At 35.1% G+C, this 16,688-nt stretch overlaps 1 protein-coding gene across 3 annotated transcripts; it reads right to left on the bottom strand.

Moving 5' to 3' along the window:
* Positions 1-234: 234 nt before the first annotated feature.
* Positions 235-13,709, bottom strand: LOC113728968 (putative disease resistance RPP13-like protein 1). 3 transcript variants are annotated; one of them, XM_072080352.1, is made up of 7 exons: positions 13,467-13,709; positions 13,131-13,295; positions 12,036-12,138; positions 5,987-9,969; positions 5,803-5,878; positions 5,569-5,667; positions 235-1,073 (listed from the first exon to the last, which is right to left on the bottom strand). In XM_072080352.1, the coding sequence occupies exon 4, from the start codon at positions 9,824-9,826 to the stop codon at positions 6,074-6,076; it is 3,753 nt and encodes a 1,250-aa protein (XP_071936453.1). In that variant the 5' UTR covers positions 9,827-9,969; positions 12,036-12,138; positions 13,131-13,295; positions 13,467-13,709; the 3' UTR covers positions 235-1,073; positions 5,569-5,667; positions 5,803-5,878; positions 5,987-6,073. The 3 variants fall into 3 exon arrangements, with proteins under 3 accessions (XP_071936453.1, XP_071936454.1, XP_071936452.1); XM_072080353.1 differs by lacking the exon at positions 235-1,073 and adding an exon at positions 5,111-5,448; XM_072080351.1 differs by lacking the exon at positions 235-1,073 and having other exon boundaries at positions 5,111-5,667.
* Positions 13,710-16,688: the final 2,979 nt, after the last annotated feature.

Genomic DNA, 16,688 nt, shown 5'->3' with positions numbered 1-16,688 from the left:
GTTTACAGCTCCAGATCATTTCCTCAGAGCCATCGCATGAGTTGCAGAAAGGGCAATCGTGAAATTCAAAGCATGAGAATCAAGCAACATTTTCACTTACGTATCAGTCTTAATTTTTGTTTTGCATTTCCCCTGTCTGTTTTTTGGTAGCTCTTTAACACTAGTTTCCTTTTATTAGTGAATGTAATAGTGATGATTTGAAGCTTTTCCGTGACAAATGTAGGTGCAATCATGTTAACACTTCCCAAATTCACTTTAGAGATGTGATTGAATCCGCCACATGCTAGGAGTATACAAAATTGAAATTGAAATAAAATAAGAAATGAAGAGGAAATTATACAATGCACCCCCTATTGTTAATTGCATAGATTGAGGAAAACTTTTCTGTGGCCCCATCTAAAATGTGACTATGGATGAATGAAGCGAAAAAGGAAGAAGAATGTCATCTCAGTAACTCAAAAATTCGTCAATTTGCATGCAAGACAGGAAAGGAAGTATAATGTGGCTTGCCCTATTCTCTTTCAATGAAATTGATGCAGTAGGCAGATCAGATATTTTGCAAGGTTGGCCATAAACAGGGAGAAAAATCCTGAAAGAGATACAAGAGGCTGAGAAGATTTTCAGCTAGAAGCTGGGATCGTATGCACGTTATATGATGGTTCTGTGACTTGAGGCAGTGGAGGGTTCCAAGAATATGAATCTGATGGTAAAAGACACCCTTATGTCCCTGAGGTCAGGCTCGAGCAACTGATAAACAAGATTCAACCATCAGCAGTTTACATCAGCAGCCTTGGGTCATTCATTTTCCTCCCTTGCTCCCATTGTATAGTGATTTTGCAAAACAACAGCCGATATTGTTGTAGTGACCCTTCTTCATTGGTACCACTAATTTTGCATTCCCTAGGCAAGGAGAGAATCTACAGTATCCACTATCAAAACATAGTATCGTTGCACTCTGGAGGCAACCCAGCATAAAAGCTCAGTTACAGAACGCTGCCACATTTCAGAACATTCAGGTGTGAGGAGGGATTGGATCTGTCCAGGCAGCAATCGAGCTCCCAGCAATATGTAATCTGAAAAGAAACATCAATTGATCGTAGTCCCAGCTCTACTAAGCCTTATCAAATAAAATAATGATTTGCCTTTCGAATTTTTGTCTATTTCCTGTTCAGAAAGCGGGAACAAGGCAGGAATGGAAACTAATGGCTCAAACCCCACTTACTGGTCAAGAAATGCTCTCTGAGTACCAGTTCTTTATCGAAGAAAAGTGCTTAAATTACAGAAATTCGTTTCAATTTATCAAAAGTCCACAAGGATAGATGAAAATATTTACAATGAGCACAAAATGCAACATACCTAGAATATCTTGTTGCATGAGGTAAATTCAAAAATATCAGTAGGAATGGAGCACTGCTAAAGATGGATTATGTAGCAAATTCATAACTATACAATCTTGATAGGGTGTTAATTGTTAGTAATTTTAATGTTAATTTTTCCCTTTGTCCTTGTCAAATATTGTTTAAATTGTTAATATATACTTATATTTGACATTTGGACTCAATTTCAGGGAGTAGAACAGAAAAGTACCAAAAAGAGGGACCTTCTAGTTAAAATTGCTCCACACATGGCAGACTTCTAAAAGCTTCACAAACCAGGCCCACATGGTGCTAAGCAATCGGATCTCTTTTCCTTTTTGCTGATGAAGAGCTGCTGACTAGGAGTCCTCCTAGGAATAGAAACGAAAATAAGGGAATTGGGCAGAGTTTGACTCCGGGTAACCTTTCACTCAATTCGGCAGGGGGACCACGAGGGGAGCATGAGTGAATGCTTAGAGACCTTTTGTACGCTTCTTTAAAGGACTTCGGAGGGGACCGCAGGAGGGCATTAGGATTGTTTAGAGACATTTTAGTTTTCTTTCTTTTCCTTGTTCATGCGTTTCATTTGTTCGACAATGTACGCCACAAGTATTGTTACAATTTGGCGTGGGTTCTCCTCAATAGGGATGAACTAAATCCCTTTTTCTAGTCAAGAGAAAACAGAGGATTTGGTTCGACCTAAATTGTGAGATCTAACTGATTTTATCTTTCCTATTATTTTCTTATATCCGTATATTTCCGGCTTTATTATCTCATGGTTATTGTATTATTCCACTATCTTGGGCCCAGATGTTAGATTAATTCAGTAACCTAGAGCCAATTAGAGTAATTAAATCCGTAATTGTTTAATTGTTCTAAATTAGTAGCAACTGGCTTAATCAGAGTTATGTCAGGGAAATATATGGACTAATTTGTAGACAACCCTCGTAGCGTGTTATTTGATTAGAACAGGGTTTCTTTAAATCTTAAAGCAATTGTGAAATTTAATTCTATGATCGTACCTAGAATTATTTTGCAATTAGGGCAATAGCTAATGGTCGTACCTTGGCTATCAATAATTACGGAGGAATTGATTGTCATCGTTTGTTTGGCAATTATAACTTGTTTAACAGTTTATATGTGGAATATTCTCGCATCGATGATCAATTAGAAGAACCATTTCCGAAGTTGCTTCTTAACTAGAGTTACCTAATACTATTTGAGTTTCTATAGTTTGACATTTAATTTTTATTTAATTGTAATATTTGGTTAGTATAGCTTATTGTGAATTTTCCTAAAATCCCCCATTGTTAATTTGAATTCTAAAAGAGACAAATATCTCTAGTCCCTGTGAATTCGACCTTGCTTATCACTATCTACAAAAATTATATTTTATTTGAGCAGGTATTTATTATTGCACAGGCTCGATAACCTGTCAAATCTAGACCAGTGATCAAATGTAGTAAATTGTACTACCTGAGAAAAAGCATACAAGAGGAAAAGATATCAAACACCACTTCAAATAATTGTCCTTTTCTTTTCCAGAAAAAAATGATTATTGAAAATGTTTTTCTTCCTTTCTGTTTCTCATTGCCAAGGGCTAAGGTAAGTGACCTAAAGTTTTATGTTTTGGGACTCTCAAGTAACTATGATCAGAATTGTTGATTTTTAGTGTCAAAATGTGCTTACCCAACATTTATACCCTCTTTGTCTACAAGGAGCTTGCAAAGTTAAAGATTTACACAGCACTCAGACAAACAGAATGTGTAGATAAGAAAGAAATTACTGTCTAAATTTGAATGGCTCTTTGATTGGCTTTTTCAAAACTGACAAAGGGCTACGACAGCAGGACCTTATTTCTTCCTATTTGTTCCTCATTGCTATGGACATGTTCTCTGTAACCTTTTCTCTGGAACATAACTCATGCTGATTTTTATTTTCATCCAAGGTTTCAGGAGCTGAGGTTGTCACACTTACTTTTTCTGATGATCTTGTTCCTATCTCCACTGCGACAAGTAAATCCTTTCGAGGTAATGAAGAAGACGATCAATGAGTGGCTTACTTTCTGATCGTAAGCCAAATTTGGAAAATTGTCAACTATTCTTGCTGGAATGGAAGAGGACAGTGCTGAGAAGTTGTGTAACATGTTGCAAATCTCTAGAGGTTCACTTACCTGTCAAGTACCTGGGTTTGCCCATAATCAGTACTAGCAGGTATTAGTCTTACAAAGATTGTCAACCAATCTTTATCAAATTGGAGCGAAAAATTAAAGGTCAGGCTGGAAAAAAAACTTAGCTATGGGTGTAGATTGCAATTGATAAAATCCATATTTACTGGTATACAGTTACACTAGTGCAGCGTGCTTATCCTGAATCAATTGTCCATAAAATAAGCAGCATGTTGGCTTCCTTTTTTTAGGCAGCTGTAGAAGTTAAGACCGTGTACGAGGCTAAAGTGTGTTGAAATGAGATATGTGCACCTAAGAAAGAAGGTGGTCTTGGGGTGTTCAACCTTGAACTGTGGAATAAATGTCTAGTTTTAAAATTGATTTGGAATGTCTGTAGCGAGAAGGATACATTATGGGTGTCATGTTCATAATATTCTGCTGAAGGATCAGTCATTTTTTGGGAGTGAAGATTCATGTTGCTCAATCAATCTTTTTGAAGAATCAGTTTTTTGAAGAAAGCTTTTAGAACTAAGAAGTATTGCTCAATCACTTATTGATCAAGTTGTTGGCAATGGCAGGAGTACTGGTTTTTGGTTTGATACTTGGCATCAACTGGGACGCTTATACAAATATTTTACTGAGAATATGTTGCACAGTTTTTGCTGTAAATCCACCTGCTCAGGTTGCAGAAGTTATTGATGGAGTGAATTGGAGATAGACAATAGGTTGAAAATATGCAGTTAGAGAATAAGAGATGCCACTCCTGATTTGCTAGTGCCATTGATGGATCATACAGATCAGACGGTAGGATGTCCATCCTTCAGGAGTTTTCATTGCGGAGTCAGCTATGCAAGCATTACAGACTCCAGGAAATTCTGTGATTTGGACAAAGTTGGTTTGGGAACCAGGGGTGTCTTCATACTGTAGCTTCTTGGTTAGAGGAACTTTTTCACAATGGACAGACTGAGGAATGGGTGGGTTGAATTGACTTCGTGTTTGTTCTGCAGGAGGAGGAGAGTATGGAACATTTTTTTTAATTTTTTATTGAGTGCTGTCTGACTAGGATAGTTTGGCATCAAGTTCAGCAGATGTGTACGACATACAGAGGGGATTGTTCATGGCAAGAGGAGATTGCGTGTCTTGCTGCTTACTGGTCTTCTAAGTCCTCCTCTTATCAATTAAGGAGACTATGTCTAGCTGCAACTGTGTGTTACATCCGGAAGTTTAGGAATTTTGTGATCTTCCAGTCAGGTCAAGCATCTGCTAGTGGAATTGTTGGAACTATTATTGAGGCAATGAGAAATTCTACTAGCTCATAGGCAGGTTTCAGCAAACTAAAGAGAATTGGCAGTTGGTGATCACATGGGGTATATCCATGAGTCGCCTGGACTATATTTCTATTGCAAGAAGCATTACCTTAATGCAAGGGAAAATGGTACAATGGTGGTAGCCCGGAAAACATCTAAATAAAATAGGGTGTAATAGGTATGGAGCATTTAATGTGGAGAAATCTTGGGATGCAGTTGCATAATGATGCAGAACAAGATTAAGGAAATTCAAGAGTTAACCGAAAAAAAAATCACTATGATGATAGCATGAACAACAAATACTCGAATAGAAGGGAGCGTAACAGTTCCCTAATTGGAGTTAAATAGAAGTTGTGAATTATTTGCATTACATTGTCAGGTGAAGTGTTAAAAAATTTCAAAAGTTCCCCTAACTGTGGCATAGAGAAAGCACATGTCTAAATGTCAAGGAAACATACTGAAATTGGAAGGAACTTAGTATGCCAAAAACTGAAAGTGCACGACTGATCATGGGATAAGTTTATGTTCGAAAATCCTTGAATTATCAGCTACATTGTTCCCAACTTCTTCTTTTCCAGCAATTATTAGTTCTTAGCTTCTATCATAAAGAGGGAGGTCGCTGGCACATTAACAAGTCAAGCAGAAGGACCTCAGAGTTTCAAACATAAACTATTAAGCGCATTAGAGAAATTATGGAAAACACTTAGCAAGTTCAAGAACAGCCTGATTATGTAGATACCTTAACAGAGTATGAAGTTTTTTTTTTTCCCTCCATCAGCATTTACCAATTGAGGAAAACCTTGGTCTGCCTGAGTTGGTCATATTACTTGATCCGAATCTACAGTGTAGAAATGAACCAAAAGCATATTTTAAGAAAAAAATGAAGTGAAAAAGTTCTCCTAGAAGAAAAAAGAAGATTAAGGCATAGTGTTACAGTAACAAATCTAAATTAAGGAATATATTATGATCTTACCTACCTTGGCCGAGATTGCTGCAGCAGCAATAACCTCCACCTTCAAAACACACTAGTTATTCACAACTGGCTATTCCTATTGCAATCATAAAAAGAGATGCAATAGTTAGTTCTGATTTTGCCTTTTGAGGCTTCAGAGTATACTGCTAGAATGGAAATCTGAAGACAAGTGATAAACAAGTACCTTTAATTATGTAAATTGATGATAATGATAAGGGTCTGGTAAGTTGTAACATTGGGTGGCAAGCCCCACTAGTAACCAGGGTCATCATCAAGGTACTAGCTCCAAATCGACTATTATGCATGGGATGTGGGCAACCTTGGGCCAGTCTTGTCCTTTCTTCCATCTTAACCTTGGTTTCAATAGTGGGCATTTCTCGATTTCTAGTGTGGTGAGTGAGGCAGGCAGTCCCTCTTCCGGTAGGGATTGGAGCCGAGTACAGTTTCTGATATATAGTGTCTGAAGGGAGCAAAGGTGTCGAAGACCAGAATAGCTTAGCTTTGTCAGATTCTTATGGGCCCATAATTGGAGAGATTGAAGTGTGCAAGGCAGTAGCCAATCCTCCTCTGGAAATGACTCTACTTCATCATCGATACCACCAATTCTGAATTGCGTGAGGGAGGGCAGTTTCGCTACACCCCACTCTCTCCGGCGACTTATGAGCTTTTTGCAAGTGGAGATGTCAAGGCATTGTAGGCTAGAGGGCAAACCTCCTTCCGGTAAGCATTCGATATTTGGACAACAGCTTATAAACAGATGCCGAAGAGATGGGAAGAGGTAATCCATCTGTTGCGGCAAGAACTTGAGCTTCTTGCAATTCCAGAGATGAAGCTGCGTTAGCTTGGGAGCTGCTGGCAACCCACCCTCAGGGAAAGACATTAGATCAACCGAGCCGGAGATGGCTAAGGTTTGCAGTGACGTCATCACACTAGTAGCAGCACCACTATTTTGGCTCCCAATCCCGGTACTTTTGCAGTTCAAAATCTCAAGGCTTTTTAGCATAGGAAACGCTCCAAGGCACATAACTTTGTGAGAATCATAATTAACTAATGCCAAATCCTCCAGTTGCCAGCTTTCACTCTCGACTTCCAAGTTGCAACAACCTTCATAATTAAGTACTTTAAGTGAGGAAGGTAGGTAACTCGGGAGAAAGGGTAAGAGAGACCCACAGTCAACTATGCTCAATCTCTGAAGCTTGACTAACTGGTTGAGCTCTAGGCACAACCCTTTCAAACTCTTTAGATTTGAAATCTTCAGATCACAAAGAGATGTGAATTGTTGAATGTTGTTTCCATTGAAGATACTTAATTGACCATTGGGAAGAACAAGACTGTCGCACCTGGATATCTCAAGGATTCGTAGTGATGAACATTGTTGGGGGAGTTCTCCAATTAGTTTGGGGCAATCAATTATATAGAGTTCTTCAAGGTTATTGAAGACTTCATATTTTGGTATGTGCCATTTCTCCAACTCTGGCATCTTCTCAATTCCCAACTTTTTCAAAGATGTGAACGGCATAGTTGCCCTAGTGTCTCCATAAAAATCCTCTGTTAAAGCTGATATGCAACTCATTCCAACAATTTCAAGTGATTGCAAAGCTCTTAGCTGCCCAAGTGCAGGCAAGAATAAGCAATATTCACAACTAGATAGACTCAAGGATTTCAAATTGATTAGTGAAGGGTTGCCTATCCAATTTGGAAATGTTGTCCCACAATATCCTACGATCTTGAGAAGTTTTATGCTTGAATGAGGTTCTAAATTATCAAGCACGTCTTTCGCAACTTGCGAATCATTGGTTTCAGCATTCCATTTCAAAGCTAACTTGTCAAGGTGTTTCTTGCCCTTTAGGTTCACCATTGATGCATCCCTACCACACGAAACATTTTGTAGATTTGAAATGAAGAGCCCACCACGAAGCTTATGAAATTTGCCCAACTCCTCGATCATTGAACCACTACTCTTGCCTACTATAAAATTAGTCAAGACTTGAAGGTTTCTGAGTCTACCGATGTGTAGTGGCATTGTCTTCAATGGAGTTCCACTTATATCCAGGTAAGACAAATTAATTAACTTTGCCAAATTTACTGGCAACTCTTGAAGTTTCTTACAATTTGGCAACAACAAGGTTTGTAGATTATAGAAGGTGCATATCCATTCGGGTAGGGTATTCACGTTTGTGGAAGAGAGATTCAAAAAACGTAGGTGTTTCAAATGACTAATTGAGTCAGGCAACTTAAGGATATGATAGCCCAACAAAGACAGAACCCTTAAGGACTTGAATTTGGGCAACATTCCATGTAAAAATTTGGGGCTTACTTCATATTTCTGGTTTGAATTTTTACTAATACTTAATGATAAAAATGTTCTCAAGTTCTTAGTCTCCCTCAAGAGTTCAAATTTATGATAGGTGTCATAAGAACTAGGATGGTAAGAAAAGTTACTTATTCTACCCGTTGTACCATGCCCTAGGTGATGATCCTCCAGCCTGAGACAATATTTTCCAGAAACAAATCTAGCCAAATCGTTGACAAGGTCATGCATTATGAAAAAGTTGGCAGTTGACTGCTCAAACAATGACCTCAATCTCATCTCACGTAAGTACTCTTCACCTATTTCTTCAATTCCTCTATTACCTCTAGGGTGCTCCAAAAGATCATGAGCTTGCCATAATTGAATTATTTCCTCTTTCTCAAACTGGTAATCCTTATGAAATATGGCACAAAAGGCAAAGCACCTTTTTAGATGTGAAGGAAGATGATTATAGCTTAATCTCAATGCTGGCAAGATGCTATCTTGATTGTCTGTTTGACTCCACACTTCACTTACTAAAATATCTTTCCACTCTTCAGCAGTTGTTTCCGAACGCAAGAGACCTGCAACTGTTTTCACGGCCAAAGGTAATCCTCCACACTTCTTCACAATTTTCTTACCGATCTGTTCGAGTTCTGAACTTTGATTTCCATCTATATTTTCAAATGCGTGCTTTTTAAACAATGACCAAGAATCTCCCTCTTTCATCAAATCCAGATGATAAATTGACTCCTTTTTACACATCATTAGTGCAATTTTCTCATCACGTGTAGTTACAATGATTTTACTCCCTTGCAATCCACCTTTGAATAGCACCTTCAATTTATCCCAGTCATTGTAGTCCCGATTCCAAAAATCATCTAAAACGAGAAGAAACTTTTTCTGAGTTAGCCCCAACTGTAACTTCATTTGAAGGGAATTCAAATTCTCGCTCATATCAGAAAATGGAATATCGAGCTCCCCAAGAAGTTCTTTTGTTATCCTGGTAGCATCATAATCTTCTGATATGCAAACCCATGCTTTTATAGAAAAATGGTCTTGCACCCACTTATCATTGTAAACCAATTGAGCAAGAGTGGTCTTACCAATTCCCCCAAGGCCAACCAGTGGAATCACAGTGACATTGACTCTATTTACACTCTCAGATAGTAGCACTTCAATTATCTTCTCTTTATCAACTTCTCGACCATACACAGTGGTCTCATCAACCAAAGAAGTGGAAGGCAGTCGTCGACATGATTGAATTTTTTGTTCAACAACTTGCAGACCCAGGGGATTAATTTGTTGTACGAACCAATCTAGTTTGACAACCATTTTTTCTATCTCTGGCATCATCTTCTTAAGGAAATCATTACTGGAAGATTTGCTGTAAGTGGAAACACTTACCTGACTAGCTGAGCTTTGGTGTTCGGCTTCAACCTTTAGTCGTAGTGCCTCAGTGTTGATCTCATCAAGTAATTCATCTGCCTGGTAAATGGTATCATGAAGCTCATCTAGCCATCCTTTGACAAATTGGTTCCTAGTTTGCTTGTTCTCTGCATCATCAAGCACAGCTCCGAGTGCTAGTAAGTTCAGCTTGAGTTTCTGGAGGAGTTCTTCATCATTCTTTCTTTTTTGAAACAGATTCACGAACTCTTTTGTAGCCATCCTATCAAATACAACTTGAAGGAAAGCCGACAGGACAGAACTTCCCACAGCTAAAGCAACAGCCATATCTCCTAGGCCACAGGTCAGGAAAGAAAAAAGCTTGCAGCCTCAAACAAGAAAGAAAGAACAGCCCCACAAATAATGTAGGCTTCTTAATGCAGTTGGAGGCTTAATCTTGTGACCTCAGAATGGATAGAACACACAAGTACCTTGAAGATACAAATTGAAATAGTTGAAAAGTAATGAGTGAGAGAAGTAGATTTAACAAAAAGAAAAGATTGCAGCAGGAAAAGTTTAGCTGGCTTAGTTTGCACTTCATACGAAGTTTCTACTTGCACAATTTTGACTGAAAGTGCGCTGAACTAATACAAGTTATAGGTGATGGACTGTTGACTAACTAATAAATGTTTTAGAGATGCTACATGAAGTCAAAAGAATACCTAAATGAATTCGCTGTCATTGGCATCTTAGCTCATTGGCACGGGACTTTTTTTGTCTTTTTGTTTTATTAGTTGTATATCTGTGCAAGGCAAGTATAATTTCAGATAAGAATATCGATAACGCTCCTTAACATCTGTTTAGAAAAATTCGTATAGTCTAAATGTTCAAATACTATGCAAATTTTGAAAAAAATTTATACATCCGTTTATTTTGATGTGGTAGTATTGACTGAATACTGCAATACACACAAACAATTGACTTATGCAATGCTTATACACATAGAACTATACGTGTTCATTTTCAGTTAAATGCAAAAAAATGCATTGATCCATTTTCTTATGAGCAAATATTTATTTTTTAGCAAAGTCAATAGATTCAAACGTAATGATTAAACCATACATATATTGAAAAGGTTCAAATTTATTTAAAGAGATAAAAGTCTAAGAGAGAGAGAGAGAGTACAGAAGGCTTGGATACAGAGATAGATAATACCAAAAATGCCCATATGCCTGAACACAATTTCTTTTTCTCTTTTGTCTTTGCTTTAATGTTTCCATTGTAAAAGAACCTCTATTTTTGGGGATTATCTCGAAATAAAATTAACTACGTGAGTAACCTATTATGGGATTTCTGTTGTTTGATAAAATAGAAAAAATGATTTTGAGGTGCTTTTCCTAAGAATCTAATTCAATTTCTATTTTTCTAATTGATGTAATGACATTGAGTTCAAGTAGTTTCATGATTACGTTTTGCTTTTAATTTATTCTTTTTACAGATTGTGGTTAATACTGGTAAATTTCCTTTTTGTGATAAAAAGAAGGAAAAAAAATCAAGTTGAGGAGATTGTAAGTGAATTGTAAGTGCTACACTTACAATCTACAGTATAGCAGAAAAGTGCATAAGAAAAAAGGTACTTTCTGAACTTTTATTTATTTTGCTTCATGGTATTCAAAACACCAAACTTTGGTTTGCCTTGAGAGAATTCTAGCCTTGTAAGATAAATTGTAGAAAGAATATTCTTCCAAGGTGCATCCAAAATATTAAAGAGAGTGCTATAAAAACTTGATGTTTTAAGGCACCATTGGAAATAGAGGACATCATCTCATGACTATCTTAGGTTCGATTATATATTTAAAAAAAAAAAGTTTGATTATGGAATATGGCATCACATGTTTTGAAGTTTATAATTTGACCAGTGATCTGGAAACGGAAGGCCTTTATATTTTTAGATCTCAAATCAATCTTCATAGAAACTCAAAATTATCCTCTTTCTGAAAACCTTATGGGCATGGGATCAAGAGTTTGAAAATCAAACTCGTTTTCATCAATGTCAACTCCAGTTGATTTAGGATTTACAATAATGAGCGCGTTAACATAACCATAGCATTGGGGGAAGATTCCTCGTACTAAGGAAATCAAACTCGTTTTTTTTTTTCCTGTTTGGTTTGTGGATTTTGAAAAGGAAACCCTTTGCTTTTGTTTTTCTCTTTATGAAAGTTAATAGATGAGTAGACGAACTTTTAAAAGGAAGATGAATATCTATTTTTCTTTTTTCTGAAAATTAAAAACTCAATAGAAAATCGATTAAAATATTCTAACTAAAATTGTTTTGACCACCTCAATCTCAACTTCAAACCTTCACATGCAAACTTGAATGGAAACTGGAAAACTGATTGTAAAATTTATTTTTTAAAAAAATATTAACAATAACAAAAATAAAAATAAAGAACAATATTTTTCTAAGAACATATGACACAAATTTTAGCAAAATGCAAAGAAATTGCAAAAATTGAAAATTACATATGTGGTCGAGTCAAAGTAAAATGAAACTTACGAGTGCTTCAAATGATTTGGGATCACAAGTCAGTCCACAGCTTGATGAAGCTTCTCTACCTCTTCTACTCCTTTGGTGAATTGGTGGTAATGAAGAACTAATGCTGTAGTGAAATAAAAAATTGTGACTACTAAATTTGCAGAAAAGGTTTGGTATAGAGTCTGTGATCGAAGAAATTCCAAGAAATAAGAATATCTTGAGAAAACAGTGAAATTAGAATGTAGTCTGCATTATTTGAAGATAATGGAGCAATTGCTTGGGTAAACTTGCATCCCATTTGGTAGGGGTAATAAATAGAACGACCAGCGACAAGAAGTTATCCTTTGATGCATTAATCCAAAAGAGTATGGGATCTAAATCAATTTTTTTTTTTTTAAGAAAGAAAATGGAAGTTGCTACTTGACTTTTCGCAAATTTTCTACCAAACTGCTACTTATCTTTTAGCAAAATTTTTAAAAGATATGTTACTTTCTAAATTAGCAAATTGGCCCCTATACATCATTTTCCCGGAAGAGTGGTTTTCATATTAAATGACAGTAATATTCTACTATTTGGTAGTAGTATTAAACCAAAAAACTCAAATAAAAAATGAGATTTTTTATGAATTTTCTACTGTATCTTTTAATTTTATACTATATATATTACTTTTTTGAAGTTGTTGTATTTATTTTTTATTCAATTAATAGTTATTGAATCTTAAGAAAATAAAATAAATTAAAATATGATATCTATATAGGAGAAATAGCAATGTAATAAAAAATGGAATAGATAATAGTATAGGATATGAGACAAAAGATCCGTTGTAGTAATAAGCTAGGAAACTTATCCAAGCTTGCTAATGAATCGTAACTCCTATTTGCTATTTACATATGATACTAGGCTGTGAGAATTTCTAGAAAGCAAAGGATTATTTCCTATAAAGTTGAGGCGGTGGAAATCACAAGGTGTTACTTCTAGACTAATCTAGACATGAATCTTCTACAGATATATAGAGAGAGAGGCCGTGCATTTCCAGCACCAACATCACCAAACCAAAAAAAAAAAAGAAAAAAAGAAAATAGTCAACAATATTGGTATCTTTTACCCGTAACTAACCTTTTGTCAAGCAACAGCCGTATCTCCAAATCGCAGGTCGGAAACAGCCCCACCAAATAACTTGGCTTTTAGGATTCAGTTCAACGTTGGCTTCTTAATTTAGTTGCAGGCTCACTTTTTTTTTTTTTTTATGACCTCGGAATGGATAATAGAGTACACAAATACCTAGAAAATACAAATTGAAAAAAGTTAAAAGAGTAATGAGAAGGAGAAGCAGATTTAGAAAGGAAAAAAATTCATTGGTATTATAGGCCATTTATTGATCAGTCGTACACAACCGCAAAGAAATTTTTTAAAATTGAAAATGCAATGAAGTTGAAGGAAACTAAAACTCACAGTAGCAGACAAAACAAGTTTGTTTCGAATGATTCGGGGCTCACAAGTTGATCAGTCCAGAACACGGATGTTGATGATGAAGCTACTCTACGGATCTTCTGCGCCTTTGGTGAGTTGGTGATAATGAAGAATGCTATGGTGAAAGGAAAAATGATTGGGAACAATGGTTGCTACTTTTTCTTTTGGCAGATTTTCAAAGAGTTGTTAGTTTCTATGGCCCCTAAACATCGTTTTCAAGGAAGAGTACTTTTTATATTAAAATGAAACGGAAGGGGCACAGTTTGCAATGAGTTAGAGAAGCAGATTAAAATAAAGAATCTTTTACTTCTTACAGTAAAGGATTTTTTTCTTTTAAATTTTTTCTCGCAATCGCAATCATCCGTATAAAATAAAATGTCTACCAAATATTTATACTTCAAATTAGGTGACTGATTCCTGATCTTTCCTTTTCAACATTTATAGAAAACAGCGGCACACATTATTATTAGGCCAATATTTGTGTATCATATAAACAAAACTATTTGTCCTGGATTCCGGGAAAAAAAATGACTTCCAAATCCAAGTAATCACCACAGCGGAAAAAACAATAAAGCATGACCTCCTAATCTAACTCATCAAATCACCAAAAATGTCAAAAAGGACACTGCAATTGACTTTTCTTCGGTAAGAATTATTGGGTGCAATTCAAAGAAAGTGTGGCAGATGAGCATCTTGACACTAATTACAAAAAGACCAAAAATCTAAAAAAGACTATAAAGTATAAATTGCAGTCGTGACTCGTGACTGGCCGCCCAATGTCAAATGGCACTTCAGCCCAAAGTTGTAACTTGCAAACTTGAAATTTAAGGTAATATTATGGGTTTGTTTGGATTGATTTGATTTCAGATAAAATAATTTATTTCATAAATTTTAATCACTTTTTTATCTTTCCAACCACCTTTAAGTCTCTCTTTTTTTTTTTTTAAGGTATGACTATGGCTATCTTAAGTTGATTATGAAAAAGTAATAACAAAAAAGTTGATTATGTAATATGGCGTCACACTGTATAAATTTATCATGTGATCATTGATTTGGAAATGGAGAAGCCTTGCTTGGATTGAAGGTTTTCGTCGGAAAATATTATCGTTTTCCGTGATCACATTTCCCTATCACCTTTTTCCCTCACATATATCAAATCGCTACAGTAATTTTTCCATGAAAAATGACGGAAAATGCAATCCAAACACAAGACTTTCTTGGTTTTCAAATCAATCTCCATGTAATCAAAATTATCCTCTTTCCAAAAGTCTTATGGACATGGGATGAACAGTTTAAAAATCAAATCTGTTTTCATCAATTTCAACTCCTGCTGATCTAAGCTTCACACTAATAAGTGTGTTAGCATTGGGGGTGTGGGGGGGGGGGGCTGCTGGATTCCTAGTACTAAGGCCTTTTGTTCTAGAAATTTGGCAATGAAAATGAAATCGAAGACAAGAAAAGTCAATTCCTTTGGAAATGTTTAAATTCCTCGTCTTGTTTGGTTATGAGCCACAGTAATAAGAAAAGGGAAATGATCTCTAAAAAATATTTTTTCTTCCTGTTTGGTTTGTGGATTTTAGAAAGCAAATCTTTCGCTTTCCTTTTTTGTTTTTATGAAAATTAACTGATAGGTAGATGAATTTTGAAAAGGAAATGGAAACAAAATTCTCTTTTTTTCCCTCAAAATTAAAAACTCAATAGACAATCAATTAAAGTATTCCAACTAAAATTATTTTGATCACCTCATTCTCAACCTCAGACCTTCACTTGCAAACTTGAGTGGAAACTGGAAACTGAATGTAGAATCTATATATTAAAAAAAATACTAACAATAATGACAATAAATAAAGAACCATATTTTTTCTAAGATCATATGACACAAATTTTAACAAAATGCAAAGAAATTGCAAACATACAAAAATTAAAGATTCCGTGAAGTCAAGGTAAAAATGAAACTTACGAGTTGCGGACAAAGGACAAGGAATTATCCTCTGGTGCATTGATCCAAAAGAGTATGGGACCTGTAGCAAATTTTTTGTAAAGAAAGAAAATGGAAGTTGCTACTTAACTATTAGCAAATTTTCTACCAAGTTGCTGCTTAACTTTTAAAAAAATTTTAAATAGTGACATTAGGGGTTTAGAATGAAACTGGATACAATTTAGAAAAAAATCATATTAAATGGGTAATAAAATTTCTAATTAGATTTCTTTTTTTCATTTAATTTATTCATGCAACTAATATCTCATTATTAATTGCAATAGTCAACAACAGTGAGAATGAATCAACGTGGAATCCATTATGGAAAAAGACTAATATAGGCCGTGATCTTCACGATTTTCAAATAGTGGGGAGAAAAGGGGCTATGATAAAAGCAGTTGTTGCAAGTTAATCTGGTTTTGTGTTTACTTTATAACAAGGATCCAAAGATATAATGCTGCTTTAGTTCCAGTCAAGTTAATCATTTGATAGATTTAGTAACAAAACCTTAAAATAATATTGACTTGGTCAAATTTTTAAACAAATACCTAAAAATGCCCTTGTGTTATGAGTTTTAATTTACTTCCCTATAGAATTATAAGATTATCTAATGTAATTATAAAGAAAAGGTGTCAAATTTTTCATTTCTATACCTGCTATTTGATAAACAACTATAATAATAATTTTATCACTATGATAAGATACTTTTAATGGTGTTTTATTATGGATTTAGATTTATAAGATAGAAAATAAAATGTTGAAATAATTGATTCAAAGTTTATGAATTTTTTTAGTAATGGGGTTATCATAATTTTGTAGTGATTTTGGGACAATTTTCTGATTTATTGTTAATTTAATACCAAAAAATAGAAAAAAAAAAAAGATCAACAAAAAGCATCGGATTATGTATAAAGTTAACTCATAAAAAAAAAATCATTAGTTCGATATTTGATTATAATAGAAAGTAGAGATAATAGCGATAATTTTACAATTTTATTGGTAAAAAATTAAAATAAAAAGGAATAAGAAGGAAAAAGAGTGAAAAATAATTTTAAAGTCATTCTAAGAGCAGAATTAAGACTTCCAATGACAAAATCCTAAAGAAAGCATTCCAGAATTCCAGAAGATGCCTAAGCTTGATCATGTAACACGGCAGGAGTTTTACCCTTTATACATAATCAATGGAAACTTTCGACTTTTGGTTAAAGAAATTCATTACATGATAC

Source organism: Coffea arabica, chromosome 2e (assembly GCF_036785885.1).
Source record: "Coffea arabica cultivar ET-39 chromosome 2e, Coffea Arabica ET-39 HiFi, whole genome shotgun sequence".
NCBI classification, from domain to species: domain Eukaryota; kingdom Viridiplantae; phylum Streptophyta; class Magnoliopsida; order Gentianales; family Rubiaceae; genus Coffea; species Coffea arabica.
The sequence above is the reverse complement of the archived record's forward strand: the minus strand, read 5'-3'. Positions and strand labels throughout refer to the sequence as shown.

Excerpts from the sequence above, each read along its gene's own strand:
- LOC113728968 (XM_072080352.1), bottom strand. The coding sequence starts at position 9,826 with ATGGCTGTTGCTTTAGCTGTGGGAAGTTCTGTCCTGTCGGCTTTCCTT.